The following is a 25,795-nucleotide window of genomic DNA, read 5'->3' as shown; positions in this document are numbered from 1 at the left end:
GGTCTTGTCTAAACTCAATACTATGAGTACATCTAGTCATGATCATTAGCATAAGACATTATCGTAAATAAAAGCATAATCATTAAGCAACAGATTATCATGATATAAATCCCATGGATATTAGGTTACGTTGGGGAGCCACGAGAGTGTGCCCGAAGGTCAGAACACGGATGACAGTTTCACCCTCGCGTTCCTGTGACAGATTTTAGGGGTCGATAAATTTGAGAGGCAGGTATACGTACGTTGTACAAGATCACCGCATCTTCTGTGGCTTCAACCCAAGTGATGCGTTGTACTTGAGTGGTGCTCGTTCCGATAAACTCGGCTGCGCCAACCTTGAAGATTTTACTGGTAGTGTCCCATTTCCCGTTCCACGACCAAGCAGACGACTGCTGCGGTGCGATCGATCGCAGACGCTCTTCTGCATAGTCGTTAAAGTCAAGCACGTGAAGAAGACTTCGGGAATCGGCCACATTGTTTTCTTCACCGAAACTCTGGAAAAATACTAGCTTTCTCCCCACGACCTCGAAGGCATGCGCTTCTGAATCGTCCGGCAAATGGACCACCATACAGCGGTCCTGCCATTCCTCCCATGATAGAGTCCTATCGCCAAGACCAGGTGCCTCAAAGAGCGATTCCTTCATCACCAGTGCCACCTTCTTGGAGCATCCTGCCGGTATTGAATGGGAGGGGAACTCGACGAGGATGACTGTTGCGCGCTGAGACGGATCGAACTGAAAGAAAGTTCCCGCGGGAGGAGCAATGTTGGGCTTCAGAGACTTGTTGGGACACAGTTGAAGAAACGATATTGCCTTCCACGATTCTGGTAAATCATATGATATTACCTGGGCTGAGCGCAACCGTTGACCATCTGGTACATGGTGAATAATGATTTGAGGGGAGCGCTTGCCACGTTCGTGAAGGTAAATCCCGTCCGAGCGGCGTTCCCAAGTGGAAGCAGCAGATTCTCCACTATCGTCGTCCTCGTCCTCGTCAGGATGGGATAGTACCATCAAAGAGGATTCACTAAGGATATCGAACGAGAGGAGGTCACCAGTAAACTGCAAATTTCATAATTTAGAACCCGGCGTGCCTTTGTGGACTAAGAGAACGCATTACCCGTTGTTGTTGGTCAATACCAGTGCGCCAGTTGACTAGAACCAGTTCTGTCGTCCCTTCACCTTCTTCAACTCCAAGACGCACAGACATACCGACCATGATTCCATAGATTTGGACGCGTTCAATGGAAATGCGATGGCCTGGAGGCAAGGAGCCCCACCAGTCCGTCTGAAATTGAAAACGCAGTTTTTGGGCCTGCGAGTGTTGCTGGCATCTCCACATATCAAGAAAGTGAAGGGAAGCAGTTATAGGTCCATCCCTAGCATGTTAATCAGCATAAACGGAGACGCCAGCCATAACTATCTTACTGTGAAGGGAAATGTAGTTCTGCAAGCACCAAAAGATTCTGCGCAGCATCAATGGCGACCTGGCGGATTTCAAAAGGGAAATTAAATTTCCAATATTGTAATTTATCGACCGGCGGTGTCCTGTACGAGCGCAGCTCATAGATATGAAGCTCCCACTGAAATAACCCGTATTCAGAGCTTTCGCTGGCACGATAGAGAAATCTTCCAGAGACGCCAACAATCGTTGGTGTTGGGATGCAGAGCTTGTCTTCTGAGGTCCAGTTTAACGTCAACCATCCTCTCCTGTGGTGGAGGAGCGAGTCCAGCCGTGCACGCGGCGAATAAGAGCTTGAAAATCCGTCCTTCATACCGGACAAAGCAAGTTCGTATCGATATAGCAACGTCGAATATTTTTTGACGATGCCATGTATATATCTAGAAGTCTATTAATGAAACGTTAAGCAACGCACATTGATTAGCAACTCCGGCAATCATACCTTGCAGAAGTGTAGTAGTGATAGAGGGTCGAGCTCTTCTAGAATAATTAAAATGAGCTCCTCAGAGAGGCTCAAGAGGGGCATGGCCAGCACACTGACAGTTGACGTGGTGTTCGTGGCCATCCTGTTCTGCATCTTTATAGTACAGAGCCGCCCTGACGCGATTAACGCTGGTGACCAAAAGACAAAAGCATCGGGGCGCGCAGCGTTTGAAGGGTCCAAGCGGCAAGTCAAAAAAAATCTTATTGACCCAAAACATGAGTACGTAGAACGAAGCCATCGTCCGGACGATGTTGGCCACACCCTCGGACAGTAACTGCCTTGTCCGTCAAACGAATAAGAAGTGGCGGGACCGAATCGACTTTTGTGACGCTCGCCATGTCAACCATTGAGAGAAGGTGTCATCGTTGTGATATTGTCAAGGTCTATCATAGCCATTGACAATAACGAAGTTGGCTAGAACGGGAAAGAAAGAAAGCCAGTGTTAGTAACCCTGGAAATTCGAACACTTATTATTTCAGCCTATCGTGGGATGGCAGTCCAGCGACGCAGCCTGGCTTGGTGAACTCGACAAGTAGAACATGAAACTAGCACTCTCAGGCTCAGGCTGGTCCCCAATCTGGAGGTCACAACAAAACCGGTGGAGGTGATTACTAATTTGTTACTAATCAACCTTTCCTTTGCTGTCTTGGTCACCCTGTCCAACGACTCGGACATCCATGGTCTGCAAGAAGTGTGAATCGGTATGTCAATGTCAATGTTTTCTGGATGCGCATTCTCACAAAATTTCCTTAGAAACTGTCCAAGGTTGCCGCTCCAGATCCGTTCACCTCCACATCTCAAAGTGTAAAGGATGGATCACGAAGAGTAGGCGAGAACAAGCTACTAAGCCGGCCCGGGAGCTCGAGAAACAGGTTCCAGGTGAGTGAGTTCTGACTCTTTCTTGCATGCGCTTACCGAGGCCATGGTTGCCAGCCGTATCAAGGCAAATGCAAGGATTGTAAGCAGCCCGTGACGCAAAATAAAGCCAAGTACTGCCACGGTGAGTATCGCAGCAGCACTGCCATGCAAATTTGGAGTTCATTCTGTCCTAGGTTGTGCGTATAAGAAAGGCCTCTGCTCTATCTGCGGCAAGCAAATATTGGATACGACAGGGTATGTGATGTCTGCCAAGTAATTGGAACCCGGTGTGTTGTACCACAAGATACCACTGTAACATCATATTTAACAAGAGTGCTGTTTGGAAAGGAGGTGCTAGCTATCATATTTGCCCTATGTGCCTCTCGTGAACGGTCAGTTACAGTCCATGCTAGGTGAAACTGACTGATTACTTCCAGTAAGTATTATTATAGTCTTTGCACGGTATCCGGCTCAGTGAAGCCGGTGACGCATCTGAACAAAAGGACCCCGCTGTTCAAGTTGTTCACCACGCGTTTACATCACCAAAAATATCTGGTCACACACGTTTGAGAAGGACCAGTTGCAAGCTTCATCTATCTTGTGATCCTAGGGGACAGATCTTCCCAAAAATTGAAAACGGATTCGAGTAGGCATACATGTTGTGGTCCTCGCTGAGTTTGACGCAACTTGCAATAAACATAGATCGGACTTTGAAATCAGTCACGGCAAATCGGCCAATCCCAAACCTTAGCCTATCATCCACCATGCAACCAGGAATTTACAAATTCATAAACCGCCAGAGCGGTACAGCAATGGACCTGCCCAAACACGACTACGCGAGTGTTGTCGGCGAGTGCCCTTGACTTTGAATTATTTCACCTTCAAACCTCTGAGATACAGGCTCTCCACCTTGTGACGATTCTACCCAAAAGGTAATTGTTCCTTTGTCGTCCACATTCTGAGCAACATATCAATGTGAAACCAGTGGGAAATAGCATCTCTCGGATCAGGATACACCATCCGAAATATTCAGACGGGCACCTACCTCTCTGTCAAAGGACTTCATCGCAGTGTTGCCGTCTTTGCCGGACATTTCCCTACAGCATGGCAAATTACCACTGTGAAAGCGGATGCCGAAAACACTGAAATGATCGAGTACGTCCCTGTCTAGCGCGTCTCCGACTCGCCTTGACCGTCGCGACTCGCGAGTTAGAATACGCTGGCCGCATACAGCATTCATATTTGATCTGGCCAACTATGGAAGCTCAGCGCCTGGAACAAAGGTGCGGTCCATGCTATCGATCGGCGTTGACATTTGATTTCATGTTCTTACATTGCTCCAGGTGCAGCTGATGGACACTAAAATAAGTGCGACGGAGCATCGTTGTAGATTGTGGAAACCCGTTTTCCTACAACACACTCATCACTCCGGTATGCTGGAGCGTACTGGTGAAGACGACGAAACATCAAGCACCACTACTATCAATGTATCTGATGTGCCAGAAGGGGGCGAGCTCGTCTTGATCACGACCACTACTACAAGAACAGTGGTTACAAAAACACCGAAACAGTGGAATATGGGGTTATAGGGCTGAGGCAGGGCGCGAGAGCAACCCCACAGGAGGTTCTGAGAACCAGCCAGCAGAGTAGAGTGGCACATGTCTGTAGCACATCTCCAACACAGCTGTCCAACGTTCAATAGCGGAGAAATTGTTGTAGTTGTATGTCGAAAATACTTTTCTACGCCACAAGGAAGTTCTTCGTTCGATTCCCCAGGCATTATTGCCTCGCATGCAACAGAAACTAATGCATGTTGCCATCCTCATTCAAATAGGGTCCAACTGAGGTGCGCGTATACATTACGATATAACTTATGTTTCAGAGAAGACTGTGGGTTCATCCTCTCAGTCGCGTGTTTCAGAAGATTTATTGTACATAGATATAGATATCTAACATTCTTGACGTCTATTATGCTAGATGGTGGGGTATGTCTATCATAAATGTCAGTGTTGTGTCAGTACGTTAATTTGCTGTATCCAACGTGGGTTTCGAATGCAATGCGGGGGTTACTACTATGCTCTAGACTTTCACCTTGGTCCTCTCCTCGAATATTTCAACATCGATCGTGTCCGTCGTTATGAACCGGTGAATGCTAACATGCTTGATCTGCCCATACCTCCTCAATCGTCCAATTGCCTGCGTCTCGCAAGCGTCATATATCTCCTGGCTCTGGGCAAGGAGAGGGGAAAGAAAAATTCCATGGTTGGCAACCGTCAAGTTCGCACCGCTGGCGCTCTCGTCCATGACATTCAACAGAAGCACGCGTTCTTTACTGTCGTTCTGGAACTGCTCCAAGTTCTTGCTTTTCTGGGTTGCAGAACCGTTGATTTCTAGGAACTCGATCTTGTGCATCTTCAATGCATGAGCGACTTTTGCCATGAGATCAGGGAACTGGACGAATATGAGAACCCGGTCCTTCTTTGGGATTTGATTCCTGAGGCCAGAGACTATTAGTATGGTCGCGAAAGCATAACAGGACCACGTACTTGACGAGGTCCACAACCATCTCCAATTTCTTCCCATAGTGCTTGCCACGTCCGTCGCGAGCTTCGTCATCAACTCCCAGAGTTTCTCCCTTGACGATGTTGAGAGCACGAGCAGCAGCGTTGCATTGACCCGTGGGATGGTAAACGCATTCCTCTCGGTTAGCAGCTTCCTTGACGCATTTCATGCAACCCGTGTGACCGCATGAAGATAGCACAGCAACTTCGTCCATGGGTATCTCGCTGCGCTTGCATGCTGGACATGAAACGATAGGAGGTGTATCTCTTTGCTTCTGCAGGTCGCGCACAACGGTGAAGTAACGTAGTGACCGGACGCGTCCAACGAGTTCCTTCGTGAGCTTACGGATAATGTGCGTTTGCTCACGATGTTCCCAGACAGCCTCCTTCGTTTTCTCCGCCAGGTTCATGTCACCCTTGGCCTTGTTCTTCCAGTAGGTCGAAGATAGAACCGGGACTTGAGCCTCTGTGAGAAGATCCCGAATAGTCTCCGTAGCTTCATGGTCTCCGACACCGCCTTCATCTCTGGAAACACGGGCGAACTCCTGGAACATACTCTCTTCTGGGAGCTTGCCAATAGATTTCTCTTTCTTGACGGCCTTCTGGAGCTCCTTCAGCAGCTCTTTCTTACAGGCATCCAGTTGCTCAGTCCGCTCTGCGACGATGATTTCACAAGCTTTCATGGCGTTCTCCTTGTCCTTGGTTTCTAGGTCGAAATGAGAGCAACGCTTCAAAAGGGCTTCCTCTGCGGTCCTGGAAGTGAATGTCAAGTAGTGGTCTCAGCTCAACATGTTTGCTCTTACTTGCTCTCGCCAAGTGCGATGTTGAGGCGCTTCTCTCGGTCGCTCTCCGACTTCCTCGTGCGTTTGGCAACCATATCGATGGCGCGAAGGTGATGTTCTAGTTCCAAGTAGATTGCTCGTTCTGCAGCAGGTAAAACGACTTTGACGACTTTGAACGTGCATGGTATCTCGTCGATTTCTGCAATATTCTGAAGTACCAATTCAGTTCAAGTACAGCATTCATGAGGGAGGATATCTGACCTGCCGCACGAACATGTCAAGGAACAATTGACCAAGACTATGACGATGCGCATGCCACTCCTGCGTGTGCACCTCACGGAATGAATGGAACTCTTCAACCTCTGCAATGACGGTCAGCACGTCCTATTTGTCTGATCGTAAAAATCTTACTCGTCTGTTCACGGATACGCTTCTTGATCATCGGTGACCTGCCCTCACCACTATCATCGATACCCAGATGAATATTCAAATGTGCAGCAATAGTCTTCACAGAGCCGAAATCGTGAATTGGTGGGGTACCAGATAGCACCCAGCGTCGATCGCCAGTCAGTTTGGTGACCATTGAGTGTACCTTTCCACTCAGGTAGGTATACTCGTCGACGACGATTCGTGAGAAGTGGAATACTTCCAAGGGCGGAGCGCGAGTCTGTGTCCAGTCTTTCTTGACTGCAGTGGTTTCGAGTTTCCATGGGTCGGTATCTTCTCGCCGCTTCTGCTTTTTGGCGGGTTTGTCGTCAGAAGCTGTGGTCTTGCGCTTTTTCGAGGTTTTAGAAGACACAGGAGATGAAGGCGGGTCATCGACATCCATACTGTCAGTATCTTCGCCAGAGCTCTTGACTGACTTCTTCGCTGCCTTCTTCTTCGGGGCTGCCTTGATACCATATTGTTTCCCCTTAGCCTTGCTGCTTCTCTTCCCAACACCATCATCCTCATCGCTCATCTCCGCGTCAGACGAGACTCCGACTGAGTGCCCATCTTCGGATGACGAGGTTGGCGGGGGTGATGATTTCGGTGACGGCTTGGTTCGAGGTAGTTTGGTTTTCGACGACTTTTTGGTGGGAACATGGTCGTCGGCATCGTCTGAAACGTCTCCGACGGATTCATCATCAGCATGATCGTCGTGGGGACCTTCGTCTTCATAATCACTGCCTTGATTACCCTCTGCCTCGTCGTCTGAATCAATGACAATGACTTTCTTGGAAGCCTTGCGTTGAAGTCGCTTTCGTGGGCGTGGCGAGTTTGAATTCTCGGTGTCCGAAGTCTCCGGGGCAACGGTTCGCGTCTGCTTTTTAGGCACTGTGATGACAACTTCGCAGATTTTGCCAGATGAGGTTGGTTTGGCAGGGAAAACCTCTCTCTCCGACGAAGAATCTACGTCAATGACCTGGGAGGACTTCCCTTTGCTTACAGCTTCCTGATATGCCTTCCCCTTGAGACGCTTTGGCACAACAAATAATTGCGCCTCCAACTCTTCCTCTATCACTGGAAGTCAGCCACGTTAATCACAAAAGTTCTAAACATACCACGTTTTCGAGCATCTCGGATGTTTGCCATGACGCTTGCGGAACCTTCAGTTTTCAGTCGTTCGACTTGGTTCCGTAGGGCTTCCAGCGTGAGGTCGATGCGCACATTGAAGTACCGACCATCTTGGGTAGGTAGGGAGCCTCCGGAAGCGAAGGCTTCCAAGTTGGCAAGATATACCGAGCTCTGGAACAAATTGGAGGCGACGATGACTAGGTCCGCGTCCTGAACATCTTCAATGGTGAGATTGTTGATCTGTGCGGCGGTGGAAATCTCCACAATATTCTTGAACCGGTTGCGCGCGAATTTCTGTGCTTCTGAGCGCCATTGCCTTGTGAGATGAGGAGGAACGATGACTAGCGTGGCTTGAACCGGAACCTTGCCAATGATATCGCCTTTCTCCTTGAATTCCTTCTTTACGCTCTTCGCTGTACAGTCGATAAGTCCCAGAGTAATTGCCGTCTTCCCATAACCGACTTGATCTGCCAAAACACCACCTCGAATGTGCACAGGCCGCTGCGCCCGACCTTCTGCTCGCCACCCCAGAGGCTCCAGGATGGCTTCCGATATCTCTTCCTCAACGAAAGGCTCTGAATCTTCTGCTTCTCGAGCGATCATCCAAGTGAGGGAGCGAAGCTGTTCAGGACGCAGAGGAAGTTTGTCCTCATCAAAGTTTGGAGGCTGTGAATGCTCTGAGTCGAACTTATTACTGAGGAGTTTGAAAGGAGGGTTTTGGATCTTCACGGAAGAAGCGAAATCAGTATCCAATCGCCAGCTTAGTACTGGTCGCTCTGAGCGATTCGCAGTAGGGAGTCTTGACAGAGCCCTGTGCAAGATAGAAGCAACGTTGAGCCCCACTTTCACCACGCCAACTTGGTTATCCATCTTCAACTGGGTGACGAAGGGACTCGGACGAAGCTTGAGGTCCCTCTCATATTGCCCGGCCTCCTGGCTGTCTTCAATAGCAACCACTTTCTTGCCGTTCTTGGTCCACTTAACAGTGGGAGGAGTGGGGGCACAACGTTGGCAGTGTAACAAGTCATCTGGGATTTCGACAGTCTGCCAGTGACCGAAATTGTCATCAACATGTCGTATACGCTCCAGTAGCCAAGCTAAGGCCTTGAAAGTGCCACGCTCGTGAACCTTGTCGACCTCTCTCCAATTGCCGCGAGGCCACTCTGGACCTGCATCCTCAAGAAGAGGCACGGTGCACGTTAGAAGAGCGTTAGCGCTTGCGCATGCGTCAGTCGTAACGCTAGCTTTAAGGGTGGCTCCAGGCACAGCGAAAGACGCGTTCCCAAGCTCGAGGGGCTATAATTCGAGAGTCAGACAAAATTGGAAAGCAAGCGGGCTGTATTAGCATTAACTCACTTGAACCTTGACCGCCTCCGAGTTCATCCAGTGAAGAGGGACATGGCACTTGACGCGCTGTTCCCCCTGGACATCCGACTGCCTCCATGAAGGGTCGAGCTTGCAGACTATGGGGCGGAACTCTCCGAACTCATATCGCCGCATGCTCGTCGTAAAGACGAATGGATCTTCCGCAGCATTTCCGCATCTTGTCGGGTCCAACATCATGAAGAGTGGCGGCAAAGAGGCGTCATCATCGCTAGGCAGCTTTTTGTGTAAAGCACCGTTGGCTGTCCCACACTTGTCGAGGAGAACATACGCTCCGGAAATATCCCGATCAAAATAAGACATTTGAGATTCGGGGATGGCGATGTGAAGCTGTGAGTGCACAACCTTGTCCTTGAACTCATCATCTAGTAAGCCAAGACGAGCCTCCCAAGAAGGAACCATGCTTCCGTTGCCCTCGATGGTAATCGTGACTTCACGTGCAACAGGAAGAGCAAATTGCCAAGATCCCCTCAGAAGATCCGTTTTGCACCTGAATCTCGCGACGGGCATCTGGAGTAAACGACGGATCTCTGCATTCGCAGGCTCGTCATCACTTGGTTTCGCGTAAAGACGCCATTCGGTCTGTTTCGGTTCGAGGTATAACTCGAAAATGGCGTGAGGTGATTGGTAGACAGCAGACCAAATCTCTTGGCGCTTAGGTTCGACAAAGCGGAGCTCTGAGTCAGTGGCCCTCAACACAGCGGAGCACCAGCTGTTCCATCGTTTTTCCGGGATTGTGACGCCTGAAGTCTGTCTAAGATTGACAAGAAGCTCTTTATCAACGCCGGCAAGGGTGATGCACATAGGCAGAGTGGACTTCAGCCCCCGCACGAACGTCGAAGGACTAAGACGCGGCAACTGCGTGATATCAAGAGGCTCGAAGTTGTGCTCGGGACGGCCTGCACATTTCTTGCAAGATGACGAGCCGCAATCTACGCAACGCAAGAGGTCACGCGTCGTGATATCCTTGCGGCCCTCGCATTGGCAAAGACGGAGACTTTTCTGTGCGTCCGCCAGAGTACGGGTAATCGAGTCCGACTGCGTAGCAGCCAGATCTAACGGTCTCTCCACAAGGTCCTCGTGTCCTTTGATGCGTTCATCAAGACTAACGGTGGCGGACAGGCTGGAGTCAACATCCATGGCGTGGTCGTTCCTGTGACCGACATCCTTCTTCATCTCGTACGTCTCCGTATCGTCACCAGACTTGAGGAGCTTCAGGCCAGCAACCAAAGCCGATAGTATGCATGCACCAACAACAGTGGAGGACATGGCATTTCCCGCGAGGTCAGCCAACTCGTCTTGACTTTCTCTCGTCAGAAGCAGTTTATCGATGGGAAGCCCCTGCATGGCCAGTGCCTCAACACCAACCATGGGCCCACCGCGATTGGTGATGTATGGAATCATGGACGGAGTCAAACAAGGGCAGATGCCGGTCTTGCTCGATCCGGTTGAGCGGTCGACATTTTGCGAAAGGTTCCACACAAGACTGTCGGTAAATTAGCCACTTAATGATGTGCAGAAGACGCGCTACGTACGTCTTGTATGATGGGTCAACGCCAATTTTTGCGGAACGAAGCAGACTGATATCCATCAGGTCCCAGACTCGTTCTACCTGTCGTATTCCCCAATCTTGCCATGCGAAATCAGGTAGCCTGCAAGTACCGCCTGTGACAATGTCAGCTAGAGTCGAAACCACACAACTCAATGGTTGCTTACCTTCCTCCCAACTCGTTAGCGGTCGTTTCTGCCCCAACTTCTCGTCTAGCCTAGCACGTGCGTGGCGTGATTCGCATCTGGTCCAGTCGGTGCGTCCAGCTCGAGGTTCCGGGCCACTGCCGTCTTGAATAAGTAATTGTCTTGCCTGGTGAATGCGAGAATCGTCGGAAGGAAGAAGAAACGCGTCCAGCGTCGATGAAGCGGGCCGCTTCAACTTGTTCATTACTAAGTCCTTCCATTTTGCGGGTATGCTGGATCCTCTTTTGTCAACAGCAAATAGATACTTCCGCATCCGAGTATGCGGGATATAGTACTGCTTCGTATCCACTTTGATGTGCTCTGCGCTGTACCCCTGCTTCTCAAAATACTCTTTCACCCTGTCCCACGGCGCAGAGCAAACATTTTCCAGGATGACTAACGGCGGTCGGTGATTTGTGACCCAGGACATCATGCCATGGAAAGTGCGACCAGATTCTCCTCCGCCATCAATGGTCTTCTTCTCATTATTGAGGTTGGAGTAGTCAACGCAGGACGTGCCTGCGACGAGGAGATCAGCGTCACCCGGAACAGTGGCTAATGCGCCATAAGCTGTCGTTCTAAATAACATTATAAGTTCGTTCAGTGGACAGAACAAAGACAAGTATAGGGATAACACACGCTTGAGACTCTCCCAGTTCGCATACATCTCTAAACAGTAGCGGCGGTTGGAAATTGCGTTCGATGTATGCTTGCTTGAATGGTTCTATCTCACAAGAGAATACGTGCTCAAATTCAAGAGGAATTCCATGCTGCTCAAGCATGACCTGGCCGATGAGATCGAGAGCAAGCAGAGGTGACTCTGTGCCAGAACACATGGTAGCCACGCGCAGTTTTCGACCTTTGATATGCTCGGCAACACCTTTGATTTCTGGAAGGCGAGACACCAGGTCACTGAACATGGCGGGAGTTTCGTAGATGGGTGGTAAAGTGGACGATTCGATTTTACCGTCTGTCTTTGCAGATTGAGCAGGGAGATCATCGTCTGATGCTTCTTCGTCATCATCCTTGACTTTCTCCTTCTTAGCCTTCTTTCTAGGTGCTTTCTTTACAGCAACCTGAGGTTTTTCACCATCATCATCAGATGTCTCCTCTGCGGTAATTTCATCGACAGGCTCCTTAGGCTCCTTCTTGCCACCAAAGAAGGAGGTGATGGCCTTCTGCTTGGTACCAGTTTTGGCCTTCACCATGACTGAAAGAATGTGATGGAGGAAAAATAAAACGAACACGTTGAATTCAATATGACAAAACGCGTCGCGTCACGTTACGGACGCGTGCCGTAACACTCGTGACACCGTGACAAATGACTAAGTCTGATGCCAGTGGCTGACTGATCAATACAACGCCAGAAGTGATTAAGCAGGCGACGCGACTTTATTACTAACGGTGATCATGAGCGGGAGTGAAATTCTTGGAGGGAATCAATACTATTGTGTAGCCTATGTGATAATATCCACAGCGAAAACGAAATCCAATACAATGACAAACGAGAACCAGTGACACGAGCATCCGACCAACAAGGAGAGATGTGCGACATGAAAAGGTCAAAAAGCTGATCAGACGGGAGGAGATAATTTCCTTTGACTGCGGAATTACCACGGGGTCAGTTAAGACTCAAAAAGATATGAGCGAGTACTTGAGCAGTACCACGCACCCATCTCCATTTCCAAGCAACTCCTCGAATCTGGACCGCAGTTCCTCCACTCTTTGATTGAGACCATTTTCGGCGGTTCCATATGTGTGTCCGTGATCCAGCTGGAATGCTCTGCAGTCTCGTAGAAATTGGTCAAGGTCTTTCACCCGGGTGATTGAAAGCTCAGGTTCATTTGAACCACGCATACGAGCGAGGTATGATGCAACTATAGTGGAGAGCGCCCCTGAAACGATTTAAGCGGTCAGCGAGATTGAATGCACATTATTATACGCGTCGCTTGCCAAGTATCACGGTCCCGACGGAGGCCTGCAATGGTACATCAGTCGAAGGCATAACGAGGTCCTCAAGTTGTTCACCTGCTTTCCAACCGAGACAGCAGACAGACCAGTAGTCAAGCTACCGAGAAGAACCTGCAGGCCGATAGCAACGTTAAGCGCATAGCCTGTCCAAGAGGCTGAAAGTAAAATCAAATCAGACGGAATAATATATTTGAACCAGCATAAGCAAGATAAAAATGCACCTTTTGTTGCGTACTTGGCTCTTTCGTGTTCAGCTGCGTCGACAGTTGGCTGTATGCGCTCCCCGACGGTGTGGTTGGGCTGGAAGATAGAGAGTTGATGATATACCAATTGAAGAAGTATAATTCAAGCTCACCTCCAAGGTAGTCTTCGGAACTAAGTCGGTTGGAATACTGGGATACACCTGTGCCAACATTGACGCCCTCCGAGGGATGTAATCTCTGCTCTTACTACTCATCCCACGCGCGAGGTGGTCAAATTCCCCCGAAGTGGTTCGGCCACCGTGCCTTGGGTACCTAGTAGGATATGGGCCATCAATGTTCGACGGCAAATTTTTTTCTAACATCTGAAGAGCAGGGTCTGCAGTAGAGCTTGTTGCCGGAGGTGTAGGATCCACCTGCGAACTAGAGCCGGTGCCAGACTCTGCATGCTCGACATACGAGAGAGGCCTAGAGGGCCTGGGTGTGACAGTAGACTCGGATGTAGATCTAGCGACTTGTCCATGCGCCAACGTAGCCGTCCCTGTGTTGAACTCCTCGGCAGCTTCGCGAGCTGGAGAACTTGAATCCGTCGGCGTCTCTGGTACAATAGAACTTCTGGTCACTGGATCCATAGTAAACCGCGCAGAGTGACCACTTAGCTTTCGTGGCAGTAGTAGGTGAACTTAGCTGGGCTCGGGCTCGCACTCGGCACGTTGTTAATTGGAATGCAATGTGCATGATGGAACTCAAACCGCCTCGGAAATTAGATTGGTGACTTGTCCGTCCGGTCTGCCTCATAATAGACGGAATGACCATCGTGGAGTCTAGCGTGCTCAGAAATGGACAGGCTTCGCTTGCGAGACTTGCGCAGTCATACCCGAGTTCAAGTCGTGCTGGTCAAACGGTAGCCGCTGGTGTTTCTAATAAGCGGCGTTCGCCTTGTTTACGTATCAGATACCCAATAAAATAACTATATTCTGTCAATGTTGTGTATACATGCAAAGTGCGACATATCTGCTATTTGCATAATCCTATGAATATTGTAATCCCCCCTCTCAACCCATGGCCAACGGGACTTTGATTTACTCCCAATACCTCGGCATCTTATGTTCACTTTCACCAGTGACATCCAAGAAATCTGAGGGACGATCCCGCTTCAAGTTCCGGCGGCGATTGTTGACAGGCAGCCGTTGATAAGCAGAGTCCTGGCCGGCGGGTTGTTGGCTCGGGAATTGATTAGTCCACTGTTGACCTTGCATCCCGTAGGCCATTGGATTGACGTTTTGCTGTTGTTGCTGCTGCTGTTGCTGTTGCTGCTGCTGCTGAAGACTGGTCGCGACGGCGAGGGTCGCGGCGAGGGCCTGAGCTTGTTGCAGTTGCATCTGGAGTTGTTGGTACTTAATCTCGGTGGTCTGCCGCACTTGATTTGGTAGGGATGGATTCTGAAGCATGATTGATATCTGGGAAATCTGAGCTTGAAGGGACGGGATGCTGTCAACAATCATTTGGGACATATCCATGCTAGGTTGCTGATCTGAGTAGAAGTCGTCATTTATAGAGCTGTCCGCATCAGTAGCCTATCCGAGATATGTTAATAGTCTAAACACAACGTCCGAACGGGATACATACCTGGCCATTAGAGAGGAAATGTGCGGAGCTCTCTTCACTTTCTTTTCTGCTCTCTTCGATAACCTTATCGATATAGTCAGCGACCCTCGTTCGCATTGGCTTATCCATGACAACTTTGTCAAGCGAAGCTATCTTCTTGCCACACTTCGGGCAGGTGAAATCGCGCTCAAGTAAATGTGTCTGGATACATTCCTCGCAATATGAAGTACCACAGCAAGGCGTCTTGACAGCGTCACGGAATAATCTGTTGTCTATAGGACAAGCAAGGGAAGCATCGGCAGGAGGGCGTTCCCGAACGTCAGCAGCAGTTAAACCCTTCGGACGGGATAATTGCTTCTGCCAAGAAGCCCTGCCGTCGAGTTAGAATGCACCCTGGCATAGAACGGATGAAAAACTCACAAGTCAGGCTGGGCAACAACATAGCCACCTTCTGGAGTGACCATCACACCTGAAGTGATCTCGCCCTTGTTCGGATTTTCAACGGCTTTCAAGAAACTTCGTGGAATACCAGTAGTCCTTTTGATTCGAGGTTTGTTGTCAAACTCACGATCACTATTCGTAGGGCAATCTTGTATCCAATGACCTGTGAAATTTATGTGTAAGGCAGTCGAGGTCCGCAATTGTGCAACGGCCAACCTTTCTGGCCACATCGGTAACAAACATAGCTAGGAGGTAACGGCCGTTCTGGCTGGGAACGTTGGTGAGGAGTAAATGGTTTCCCACCGCGACCAGAAGATGTTCCCCTGGGGTTGTGATATATGGGCATAGCACTGTTTACACCCAGTGGATGGGCACCGGAAAAAGCAAAATCAAGTTCATGAGACATGTTCTACTACTAAGACAAAAAGCGCGAGGACGCGATACCAACTGAGACATCTTTTCCTGGGTTTCCTCCCAGTTAGCAGTCTGGGCTTGGAACATAGCAGCCATCGCGGCTGCCTCGTCGTCCTTCGTGACGGCGTTTTTGGGAATAGAGGTTGGCTGCATTGGGCGTAAGACTCGCTCTCGGGCGAGGTGAGCATCTTTCATATGATAACTACGCACAGCAGCTGATTTTGGTGTAGGAGATGATTCCTCTTTGATATCAAAGCGCTTCGACATCGCACCCTTGTGCCATGAGGCACCACCACTTCCACCAGGTCTCTGGATAATATCAGAAGTAGGAGTACCGTTGGTACCACTAAGGTACATGGCTGCCTTGCCCTTTCCTGGGCGCGATGAAGGGAGACGCTTCACAATGACAGATGAAGAACGAGGAATGATATGAGAATCGTCCTTATACTCTGAAATGTGCATGAAGTCTCAGATGCCAGGATACGTGGAAACTGATGCATTTACTACGCACCTTGCTGCGCCGAGGCATCATATACATATAGGTCGAAGTCATTTGCCTTACCCAAGTTATTGGCCAATATGATCTCTTTTTTCAGGTCAAAAACAGAGATCCCGGTGCCATCAAAGGTCACCCGAGACTCATCCTTCTGAGACTTGAACTTGTAGAAAACTGAAGAAGCCATGAAGAGGCAAAGAATGGATTGTTGGACGGCTGCTACGATATACACGACAACGAAATCAACGCAAACCTGACCAACACGTTGACTACAGACAGATGAAGCGGCAGACGTCGCCTGGTCTCGCCTGGGTAGAAGATGATGAGCGTTTACACAAGAAACGTGGCAATCGGGAAAGGAGATTGAAAACAAAGTTCAAATGGAGATTGAAAATATATTGTCTACCTCCGCGAATGTCTTAGTCATCAAATTACTTAAATGGTCTCGTTCCACTTTTGGTTGAAAGTTGTTTCAGCTTGACATTTTGCAGAATGGTGCAGTCTTACGGCGGCACAGCGAACGAGCTGAGGCAGCGCAGTGTCGATGCGTCTGCAAAGCCACTGACGACTACCAATGAGGGTCGTAAAGTGGATCAATTGCTTGATGAGCATCAGACGTAAGTGTTCCTCAGTCGTGTGTATCGAAAATTTGACATTTAAGTCTGTTAGGTATGAATTCGGTGGACCTGCAGGAGTGACTGCCATGATGATCGGCTTCCCCATACTCATGTATTATCTCTGGATCTGCTTGTGGTTTTATGACGGTAAACTTGTGTATCCCACATCCGTTCAGGACATTGTTCCATTCCTTGAGAACATGTGGGCACACGTTCGCGACGTAAGTACTCGCAAGGTTTTGAGCTTCTTCTTCACCTAAATTGGTCACAGGATGCAAGCCCCAATGCTTATGCGTGGAAAGTCTATACTGGTCTCGTCGTCTACCAGCTGTTCCTCGCATGGGTCATGCCAGGCTACCAACAAGAAGGTCTTCCTGTACCCTCTCTCGGATACAAGACCCTCACATATAACTGCAATGCGCTCTACTCTCTCTACGCAACCATGCTGACTGCTGCTGCTCTGCACTACTACCACATTTTTCGTCTCACCGAAATTATCGATCACTACGGCCATATTATGTCCGTCGCCATGATTTACGGGTTTGTTGTGTCCTTTGGCATGTATTTCATTACAGTCGCCACCGGAAACGAGATGCGTATGTCTGGGAGCTTCATTTATGATGTCTTCATGGGTGCTTGTTTGAACCCCCGTATTGGCCCTGTTGACCTGAAGATGTGGGCCGAGGTCCGGATTCCCTGGGTCATCGTTTTCTTCTTGGCCGTGTCCGGAGGTTGCCACCAGTATGAACAATATGGATATGTCACCCCAGTGCGTCCCTTTTCTGGAGCTTCAGTCGCACAATAGCTTACAAAAATGCAGAACATGGCATTCATGATCCTTGCAACGTGGCTCTACCTCAATGCATGGTGTGTCTCAACGTGAGGTTTTGGAACTTGCATTGCTGATCTCGTTTTCAGCGCTAAGGGCGAAGAATGCATCCCTCAAACATGGGACATGTATCACGAGAAGTAAGTAGTAATTCTTGCACTTGTTTATCTGATTTTCATTTTATTAGATGGGGTTTCATGGTCATCTTCTGGAACTTTGCTGGTGTTCCCTTCGTACGCAATTCCATCTTCCATGTTTCAACTTTCCCTAATCTGTGGCTTTGTAGACCTACGTATACTCTGTGGTATACATGGCATCGCACGATCCCTCCAACTACCAATTCTCTACACCTACCTACGTCGTTCTTTTCACCACCCTGCTGACAGCATACTACATGTACGACTCGTTGATTTCATTTTCCGTTACTCAGCTGACATTCTCATAGTTGGGACACTTCGATGTCACAAAAGAGTCGCTTCAAAATGCAAACACAAGGCATCACGACCTTCCGCAACACATTCCCTCAGCTTCCGGGAGGAACCCTCAAGAAGCCCGAGTTTATCCAGACAGCGCATGGGCAAGTCTTTCGGCAATTCGTAATTCATCACCCCTCTTATCTTGCAATTTCAGGAACCGCCTTCTCATAAGTGGCTGGTGGAGGTATTCTCGCAAACCTGTAGGCTAGATCCATAATAACCTTTTGTTTGGTCTGCTAACCTCGTTGCTCTTCCTCAGAACTACGTCGCCGACTGGACTATGAGCTTCTGCTGGGGCGCTGTCATTGGGGGCGCAACCATCATCCCCTACTTCTACTCCGTTTTCTTCATCACAGTGCTCATCCACCGCTGCGGACGTGACTTCGAACGCTGCTCAATCAAGTATGGCAAAGACTGGGAGCAATATTGTTCCATTGTAAAGTACAAGTTCATCCCAGGAATCTACTAATCTAGCAAGCTTCGTAAATCTATACCCGTTTGGACATATCCTTCACAATTTATATAGTGTCATGAATACCATGATGAATCTTCTTGGAAGTGTTCGTCGTGAACGAACCAGAGTACATTGTTGTCATTTTTCAATGAGAATGAAAATTAAGATATGCTATACCGCGAACACGCCTGTTTTTGCTATTTCTAAGGAATAAAAGAAGAAAAGCTGTTCACAGCCATAAATCAACCAATACTCTCGACGATCCCACCTGTCCAAGAAGAAAAAATAAAACTCTTGACGAACCCCCTGTTTTTGTTGTTATCGTATAAGAAAAGAAGAAACGCCGTACCCCGAACAACGGCCACCTGTCTCCCCTGTTTTTGTTGTCGTATAGCAAAAGAAGAAAAGCCATACCCCACCTGTCTCTGCTGTCTGCCGATAATAAGAAATGAAGAAGAAAAGGAGAAGAAAAGGAGAAAAAAAGTCGTTCTCTCAGAAGAGAAGAAAAAGAAAATCCAAGAGAACGTTCAAAAGGAAAAGGATAAAATGGACGACACGTCTTCGGTTTCGTCAAAGATGAAATGGTGACCCTGATCTTCAGATGAGCGGAGACATTCGAAGAAGAATAAAGACGACCACGTACAGGTTTGTCCAACTGTAACGCCGTCCACTTTAACCATGTCATTGGGATAGACCCGCGGAAGAATCTTGGGGGGATCCACGTTGCGACGTCGAGGCTGAATTTCCGGAGGACCACGAATGGGATTAGGAGCGTACATGCGGACCGCTGACAGCATCGAGCAGAGGGTAGCCGGGCCATTGCCTTCACCGGACACGTCCCGGCTCGGTTCCAAGAGCAAGTCCACGCCACCGTCACTGAGTATTGACGCCGTGGAGACGTCCAAGGTGTCATTGGGAACATCTCGTGGGGACGGCTTAGTGATGGGAGGATTCTCTGGTGGGCAAGAAAGCGTCCTGTGGGTGTGCTGGGAAGGAACGCCATTAACCTCATGAGCGGAGGTCGGTGGAGAAGAAGTGCTGGAAGCAGCAAGAGGAGACTGCGCTTTCTCATTCTTCACGATCTCTTGAGTGGCGGGTGGGGATCCTCGGTGTAATACTTGACTAGGTCCGTTCTGCGGAAAGCGGTTACTGAGCCTGCGAAAAATGTTGCCTTGAGCCTTCGTCGAGGTAACGTGGAGCAGCTCGATGTTCTCTTGTGCATGTTGGAATGCAATCTCCATTTTCCGGAGCTGAAAAATATAAGCACAACTACGAAAAGCTTAGATTTTTACGTACCTTGCGCTTCATAATCGCCTGTGCATTGTTCTCCAGGTCCAGATGAATATGCGACGTCTTGATCGTAGTATGTTGCTCTGCGAAATCGGTATTGAGGGTTTCAATTAAATTGGCCTGCTCCGCATTCTTCCTGGAGAGTATGAGCATCTCATCCAAATGGTCTCCGTGGTTTTGAGCCGACCGTATGCGTTCAAGCCTAAGTTGCTCTTTGACCTCTAGAAGTTCTTCACGTGCTACTTCGCAACGATCTCTGGCTCGAAAAGCTGATGCGGTGGTCTCCTCGAGTTGGGCCTCAAGTTGGCGGATTTGTTGCTGCGAGTGTGCCTTCTCCTGCTGGTGCTCAATGACAAGTGCGTCATGCTCGTAGAGTAGTTGTTGAGCTTGCAGTTCTACACTGTTGAGTAAGCAAGCATTAGAGTTCGCCATCCGAGTACTGCGCCTAAGCTCCCGAGAGAGTGTATCACGTTCCGAAGTGAGAGCAGCGATTTGATCCTGATACGCTGCAAATTCCGCCTGGTGGTCGTGGCAAGCTTTGGAGGGACGGTCTTCATCTTTCTTGCAACGAGCGTCCTTAAGCTCCGAAATGGTCGCAAGTGTCCTGGCTCCACACTCTCGTGCATCTCCCGGTAAGCTTTGAATATCCTGAAACGCTGCGAGATCTGTCTGGTGGCCGTGATAAGCTTGGGAGGGATGCTGTTCATCTTTCTTACGACGAGCGTCTTTCTGTCCTGAAATTGTCGCAGGGGTCTTGGCTCCACAGTCTCGCGCATCTGCCAGTACGCTTCGAATCCTGCGATTTGGCGCTAGATTTGGCTCTGAATTGAAAGGGTCGTCGTCCTTGCGGCGCACGGATGCATCATGGGCAGCCTCACGTTGCTGTTTGACTAGTTTTCGTGTTCGCTCTGGCTCGTGCTTCGTCGTTGAGTTCCTTTTGGCAGCCACTGCTGGCTCCGTTGACTGAGGCTTTGATTCACGTTCCGCGATAGCTTGAACCACAATCGACCTGCCTTGGGAACCACTGTCCAGTTGAGATACGCCTTCGAGATTTCTGACACTGGTCTTGCGAGTGAGAGACTCAATCACAGAATCGGAGACCTCCAAGCTCTCTAGGTGCGCAATGTGTTCGTCCTGGTCGAAGAGCTTTGACTGCAGCTTGATGACCTGAGCGCCCTGTCGCATGTTCAGCTCGTCCTGGTCGAAGAGCCTTGACTGCAGCTTGATGACCTGAGCGCCTTGTCGCATACTCAACTCGTTCATGTCGCGTAACTTGGAGTCGTAGGACTGGATGATCTTAGACACCTCTGACTGCATCGCTTTGCGGTCAAAGTCGAGCTGTTCTTGGACAGTACAGCTATAGCGTTGCGCCTGATTCAGGGCTTGGGGAGTAGCCTTCCGTTCCTTGTTGACAGCGGCGAGCGAAGTGCGTAAACCCCTGTTTGCCACTCTGAGCTTCTGCGCTTCCATGCGTTCGGAGATGAGCTGCGCCTGAAGGTAGTCGTGATTGTGAGTCTTTGCTGCAAGAGAGTCGACGTTGACGGTGAGGTCGACCTTTGGAGGTGACCCAGCAGTGTCACGATGGGGAACTGGCTTGGTACGAAAGATGGCGCGATCGACGAAGCCTGGAAGAAAGGAGCGAACTTTGCCCATGCGCTGACGTTGGGCTTTGCGCGGTGTGGAATGATAAAATAAGGGAACATCTGGCGTACTAATGTGTCGTTCCATCTTGACGGGCATCTCGATGGGCATAGTAGAATGAATAAGGATATTGAAAGGTATCGATATGCTGGATGCGTAATAAGCGTGAAGCAACGATAGAAGACAGTATGAAGAGAGGACAGATGGGTGACGAGCCTTTTGTAGTCCGGACTCTGGAGGCTGACATGTCCTGACGGCTGACGAGACCTGACCTGGGACAGTTGAGACTTCAATCTGGTCTGGTCTGGTCGTTACACGCGTACGAATGAGGAACTACCAGAAAAGACTGCTCGCGTACATTCGAACTTCATTGTAACTCGAATGCAGGTTACCAGCATTACTCTTGAAGAAATAATTGACGCGTCGCAGCAACGTGTCGGTTGTTTCTGCAATGCAGCTGCACATGGTCGCAAGCGGGGAAGCAACACAAGAGCGGACCTGCACGAACTTTCTGGCTAGACTGGTGTCTTCTGTAAATTCCGACAGAAAGAGGCTGGAATGTGGAAACATACGAGGAGCCCAAGGACTGAACGCCCTGAAAAGTCAAGCTCGCGTGTAAGCACTGCGCTGTATTAGCCCCCAACTATGATAGATATCAGTGGACGGATGATCTATCATAGCATAGACATGATGATTGATGTGACCTGATACTTTTAGTGGCACTGCAAATTGGACACAATGAATCCGAAGGCACTTGCCGAATAAGGACACGTTCACTTCTCACCGAGAAGCCTTCCAAGTACTACCCAAGTCGCCAGCACACCCTACGTGGTTTGCTTTAAAGCGATGGAAGGTAACAAAGACGAAGCCATCAAATGCCTTTCCATCGCACAAAAATACAAAGATGCTGGCAACTTCCCTTCCGCCCGCAAATTTTGCCAAAAATCTATAAACCTGTTCTCCACACCTGAGGCTGCAAAGCTACTTGAGTCTATCGAGGCCGCTGAGGCATCTGGATCATCTTCCTCGACAGCTGGGGCAGGCCCTTCGATGTCAAATGGCAATGCGCAGGCTTCGTCATCGTCTACAGAGGCACGCCCATCCGCTTCCGGTGCCAAGCATCGGAATACTGGCAGTGCGAATGGCACCGCTGGAGGGATGGGAGGGGAGAAACGGGAATTCACTGCTGAGCAGTTGAAGGTCGTGAAACGGGTGAAGGGTTGCAAGGTTACGGAGTACTATGAGATTTTGTCCGTCAAGAAGGATTGCGAGGAGGCTGAGATAAAGAAGGCATACAGAAAGGTACAATAACATGCATGATCTCGCGTGCTGACGGATATACGTTCTAACTCTGTGATTCATCGCAGCTTGCCCTTGCACTACATCCTGACAAGAACGGTGCTCCTGGAGCAGATGAAGCATTCAAGAGTACGTCTAGTATTGTCATCACGTACGCCAAGTGTCTGACACGAACTCTTTGCAGTGGTTTCCAAAGCCTTCCAAGTGCTTTCAGGCATGCCTAACTTATTTTAATCTACTGCACGGTTCTGACATTCTCCCAGACTCCCAGAAGCGAGCAATCTACGACCAATCTGGGTCAGATCCAGAATCTCGTTCTAGTGGCATGTCCTCGCGCGGGCCCGGCTTCTCCGCAAGTCCATTCGGCGGAGGCTTCGAAGGCGAGATGAGTCCAGAGGATCTTTTTAACATGTTCTTTGGAGGAGGAGGCATGGCGATGAACCGTGGATTTGGAGGCAGTCCTTTCGGTGGTCCAGTATTTACTGCATCGTTTGGCCCAGGAGGCTTCCGGACGACACGTATGGGTGCAAATATGGGGGGTGCACAAGCGCAACAGCAGGGTGAAGGAGCGCAGGGTCGCTCGCTGCTTATGCAGCTCCTACCCCTCATATTGCTTATTGCGTTCTCGGTCCTCAGTGCACTTCCGGACATGTTCTCTACTTCGATACCCGATCCACGGTATTCCTTTTCAGCATCATCACGTTTCAATGTTGAGCGGCAAACGAGTGGACTGGGCATAAAATACCATGTCAATGGACACGAGTTCCAGAATCATCGGCCAATTGCAGCTGATATTGCTGGGGGTGCCAATCGACGCGGATCAGCCCTGTCACGATTTGAAGGGCAAGTGGAACAAGTCTACACCAATACTCTCTATGGCGATTGTCAACGTGGAGTTGATAGGCGGCAACGGAGGAAAGATGCAGAAGTTGGTTTATTCGGTATTGGCACGGACTGGGAGAAGGTGAAGGCAATCGAAGCGGAGAAAATAGAGAGCTGCGAAGAACTGAAGCGGCTGGGCGTTTTAAAGTCGTGAAGGCTGCTTTGACGTCTTCGATTACCCTTGGACTATACACACCGCTGGCTTAATTACCCTGCAGTTCGGTTATCCATCGTGTCCCCTGCCAACGCGGTCACCCCATGCTTTATTTATACCAATAATGTGGTCTTCGCTTTCTTTATACTAGCAATATGCTCCATGTCAACTCCAAGTCACTACCAATCGGCGACTGCCAAAACTTGTATCGCACTTGGGTAATTACTTTGTCAGCGAGTAGTAATGTAAAGTATTTCGGTTTGCTTCCGTTTCACAGCTAAATAAGATACAAGCTCCCAAGGTATACTTAACCTGACTCTTATCTAGCTGAGTATCAGCTTTCAGGTGTGGAATGAGCGCAGGGACATCAGATATCCCAGCACCAGAGCAGGAGCCGGCAGAACTCGCACGCTTCAGAGAGCAATGGAAGGCCGAGGTCAGGCAACGACAGGCTGCTACATCAGGCCCACAAACTCAACCCGTTCCCAGTGGCAGCGCTACTGCAGAACGCGCCGTCTCCCCAGCTCGGAGTGACACCAGCACGAAAACTGCTACTATCACTAACACATTATCAGCATCTCGGGGACCTGCAACCCATGCCCTCGCGGGTGCGCCTGCCGTCCTAGCGCACGCATCTCACGGCCAATCTCATCTCAGTCCCACCCTGGCTCATGCCGTCGAGGTCTATCGCAAAGCAGCTTTTCACGAGCAGCACAGCCAGCTAGACGAGGCTCTCCGACTCTATCGCCAGGCGTTTCGTCTCGATGCGAACGTCGATCGTGCGTACTTCATAGAAGAACAACGCGCACAGGAGCGTTCTGCTGCTCAACCAGCTACTCACAAGAAAATTCCATCCGCTGGCTCGGTAGATGCAGTTACACGGGGTGTGGAGAAGCTCGAAGTGCACCAGGATAGCAAGGATAAATCATTCGTGACGTCAGGGGTTCTTGCACATGTGCTCAAGGACTTTCCTGAGAATCTTGTCTTTGAGCCGGAAGATGAGAAGGGGGGACGACCTCCCATTAATCTTGTTCCTGACGAGCTTCTGCTCCAAATCATTCGAACTCTTGACTACGCCTCAATCGAGCGGTTCGCGGCTGTTAGTCGTAAAGCACGAGTGCTCAGTTTGGATACTGCAATTTGGAGGTATGGTGCTTGTTTCTTGCATATACGTTATGTTATCAATATTTTGCAACAGAGATTTTGTCCACTTGGCATATAAGCCCCCGCAGATCGCTGATGATGAGTCTATAACGAATATCGTGGAATCATACAATTCGGACTACCGGAAAGTTTATATCGAACATCCCCGCTTGCGTTTGGATGGGGTATACATTGCTGTTTGCCATTACATGTAAGTTATGCTTTCACAGATGTATCATCTCCACTTTCTTACAAAGACCATAGGCGGATGGGCTCTAGTGAGAACGCTTGGGTCAATGTGAGTAGAGGACCCCACGTCATTTTCGACATGCTGAATTCATCACTCCCTTGCAGGTAACTCACCTCATCACCTATCATCGATACCTGTAAGTCTCGCGAGTCGCGCCCGAGGCCATCTCTTCCCCTCGTTGACAATAAGTATCCCAGCCGATTCTTCCCCAACGGCCAGGTCCTATCCCTCCTCACCAACGAGGAATGGCAACCCCAAACCGTTATTCCAATGCTCAAGCCCAACCTGCGCATGAAGGCATGTACACACCATCTCACCCCGCTCCCACAACCTAAAACTCAACCATGTCCATCTCAGGGTTTCTACATCGGTGACTGGTATTTGTCCGGTAGCACTGTCTACATCACGAACCTTACTGAGAAACGCCTGTCGTCGGCGCACGCTACCGCAGAGCCGCAGCAAAACAAGTATGTCTTCCAGATGACGCTTTCGTTGCGTTCACGCCCCCTCGGGCGGTGGAATAAGCTCGATTTTATTGGGTATGACTCGGTCAATGTAGAGGATGGGGAGGCGGTGCCGCTGCCGCTGAAGAATGAACGCTCGTTTTGGTTCTCGAAGGTGAAGAGCTGGGCGGGGTATTAGAATGGCGATACGCGGGCAGTCGCTAGATGAGCACAGGATTTTTTTTACATATGCATGGATCAGGTTATGTATAATATGCGTTGCAACATCTTTATATTCGATGGATGAGTATCGATGAAGTCGACATGTACGCGTCAAACCAAACATCGTCACCATTCGTAAACTAAA

The 25,795-nt window shown here is 49.5% G+C and overlaps 10 protein-coding genes across 10 annotated transcripts; 5 read left to right on the top strand and 5 right to left on the bottom strand.

The window, feature by feature from the left end:
- Positions 1-97: 97 nt before the first annotated feature.
- On the bottom strand, positions 98-1,987 carry DEU56DRAFT_741880 (uncharacterized protein; the record flags this gene model as incomplete). Its single annotated transcript, XM_041348888.1, has 5 exons — positions 98-193; positions 243-1,061; positions 1,120-1,378; positions 1,428-1,849; positions 1,904-1,987. The coding sequence occupies 5 exons, from the start codon at positions 1,985-1,987 to the stop codon at positions 98-100; spliced, it is 1,680 nt and encodes a 559-aa protein (XP_041205623.1).
- Positions 1,988-2,622: 635 nt separating this feature from the next.
- Positions 2,623-3,080, top strand: DEU56DRAFT_741875 (PDZ-binding protein; the record flags this gene model as incomplete). The annotated part of the gene is made up of 4 exons (XM_041348887.1): positions 2,623-2,646; positions 2,699-2,824; positions 2,879-2,945; positions 2,998-3,080. The coding sequence occupies 4 exons, from the start codon at positions 2,623-2,625 to the stop codon at positions 3,078-3,080; spliced, it is 300 nt and encodes a 99-aa protein (XP_041205622.1).
- A 178-nt stretch (positions 3,081-3,258) lies between these two features.
- DEU56DRAFT_508231 (uncharacterized protein) lies at positions 3,259-4,552 on the top strand. The gene is made up of 6 exons (XM_041346571.1): positions 3,259-3,449; positions 3,506-3,652; positions 3,704-3,735; positions 3,789-3,958; positions 4,017-4,086; positions 4,147-4,552. The coding sequence occupies exons 2-6, from the start codon at positions 3,568-3,570 to the stop codon at positions 4,390-4,392; spliced, it is 603 nt and encodes a 200-aa protein (XP_041205621.1). The 5' UTR covers positions 3,259-3,449; positions 3,506-3,567; the 3' UTR covers positions 4,393-4,552.
- Positions 4,553-4,693: 141 nt separating this feature from the next.
- Positions 4,694-12,071, bottom strand: DEU56DRAFT_508111 (uncharacterized protein). Its single transcript, XM_041346570.1, has 10 exons — positions 11,460-12,071; positions 10,803-11,398; positions 10,622-10,751; positions 9,060-10,572; positions 7,691-8,999; positions 6,558-7,643; positions 6,408-6,508; positions 6,168-6,355; positions 5,350-6,117; positions 4,694-5,297 (listed from the first exon to the last, which is right to left on the bottom strand). The coding sequence occupies exons 1-10, from the start codon at positions 12,026-12,028 to the stop codon at positions 4,883-4,885; spliced, it is 6,675 nt and encodes a 2,224-aa protein (XP_041205620.1). The 5' UTR covers positions 12,029-12,071; the 3' UTR covers positions 4,694-4,882.
- Positions 12,072-12,224: 153 nt separating this feature from the next.
- On the bottom strand, positions 12,225-13,929 carry DEU56DRAFT_819088 (uncharacterized protein). The gene is made up of 5 exons (XM_041354002.1): positions 13,147-13,929; positions 13,013-13,091; positions 12,849-12,946; positions 12,774-12,798; positions 12,225-12,715 (listed from the first exon to the last, which is right to left on the bottom strand). The coding sequence occupies exons 1-5, from the start codon at positions 13,621-13,623 to the stop codon at positions 12,453-12,455; spliced, it is 942 nt and encodes a 313-aa protein (XP_041205619.1). The 5' UTR covers positions 13,624-13,929; the 3' UTR covers positions 12,225-12,452.
- Positions 13,930-13,948: 19 nt separating this feature from the next.
- On the bottom strand, positions 13,949-16,313 carry DEU56DRAFT_819085 (DWNN domain-containing protein). Its single transcript, XM_041354001.1, has 7 exons — positions 15,966-16,313; positions 15,665-15,903; positions 15,489-15,601; positions 15,257-15,390; positions 15,020-15,203; positions 14,621-14,969; positions 13,949-14,568 (listed from the first exon to the last, which is right to left on the bottom strand). Exons 1-7 carry the CDS (start codon positions 16,135-16,137, stop codon positions 14,074-14,076), a joined length of 1,686 nt encoding a protein of 561 aa, XP_041205618.1. The 5' UTR covers positions 16,138-16,313; the 3' UTR covers positions 13,949-14,073.
- A 112-nt stretch (positions 16,314-16,425) lies between these two features.
- On the top strand, positions 16,426-18,504 carry DEU56DRAFT_819081 (ergosterol biosynthesis ERG4/ERG24). The gene is made up of 10 exons (XM_041354000.1): positions 16,426-16,567; positions 16,620-16,788; positions 16,839-17,336; positions 17,388-17,434; positions 17,486-17,536; positions 17,584-17,629; positions 17,683-17,792; positions 17,842-17,973; positions 18,027-18,072; positions 18,132-18,504. Exons 1-10 carry the CDS (start codon positions 16,443-16,445, stop codon positions 18,339-18,341), a joined length of 1,434 nt encoding a protein of 477 aa, XP_041205617.1. The 5' UTR covers positions 16,426-16,442; the 3' UTR covers positions 18,342-18,504.
- A 349-nt stretch (positions 18,505-18,853) lies between these two features.
- DEU56DRAFT_758402 (uncharacterized protein) lies at positions 18,854-21,368 on the bottom strand (the record flags this gene model as incomplete). Its single annotated transcript, XM_041350229.1, has 3 exons — positions 18,854-18,921; positions 18,970-19,576; positions 19,623-21,368. The coding sequence occupies 3 exons, from the start codon at positions 21,366-21,368 to the stop codon at positions 18,854-18,856; spliced, it is 2,421 nt and encodes an 806-aa protein (XP_041205616.1).
- A 659-nt stretch (positions 21,369-22,027) lies between these two features.
- Positions 22,028-23,828, top strand: DEU56DRAFT_891182 (uncharacterized protein). The gene is made up of 4 exons (XM_041356293.1): positions 22,028-22,559; positions 22,625-22,685; positions 22,741-22,770; positions 22,820-23,828. The coding sequence occupies exons 1-4, from the start codon at positions 22,104-22,106 to the stop codon at positions 23,590-23,592; spliced, it is 1,320 nt and encodes a 439-aa protein (XP_041205615.1). The 5' UTR covers positions 22,028-22,103; the 3' UTR covers positions 23,593-23,828.
- A 22-nt stretch (positions 23,829-23,850) lies between these two features.
- Positions 23,851-25,733, top strand: DEU56DRAFT_819076 (uncharacterized protein). The gene is made up of 6 exons (XM_041353999.1): positions 23,851-24,738; positions 24,791-24,946; positions 25,000-25,033; positions 25,090-25,121; positions 25,183-25,282; positions 25,343-25,733. The coding sequence occupies exons 1-6, from the start codon at positions 23,945-23,947 to the stop codon at positions 25,625-25,627; spliced, it is 1,401 nt and encodes a 466-aa protein (XP_041205614.1). The 5' UTR covers positions 23,851-23,944; the 3' UTR covers positions 25,628-25,733.
- Positions 25,734-25,795: the final 62 nt, after the last annotated feature.

This window comes from Suillus clintonianus (assembly GCF_016758775.1).
Source record: "Suillus clintonianus strain FC179 chromosome Unknown DEU56scaffold_68, whole genome shotgun sequence".
In the NCBI taxonomy this organism is placed as follows: Eukaryota; Fungi; Basidiomycota; class Agaricomycetes; order Boletales; family Suillaceae; genus Suillus; species Suillus clintonianus.
The sequence above is the reverse complement of the archived record's forward strand: the minus strand, read 5'-3'. Positions and strand labels throughout refer to the sequence as shown.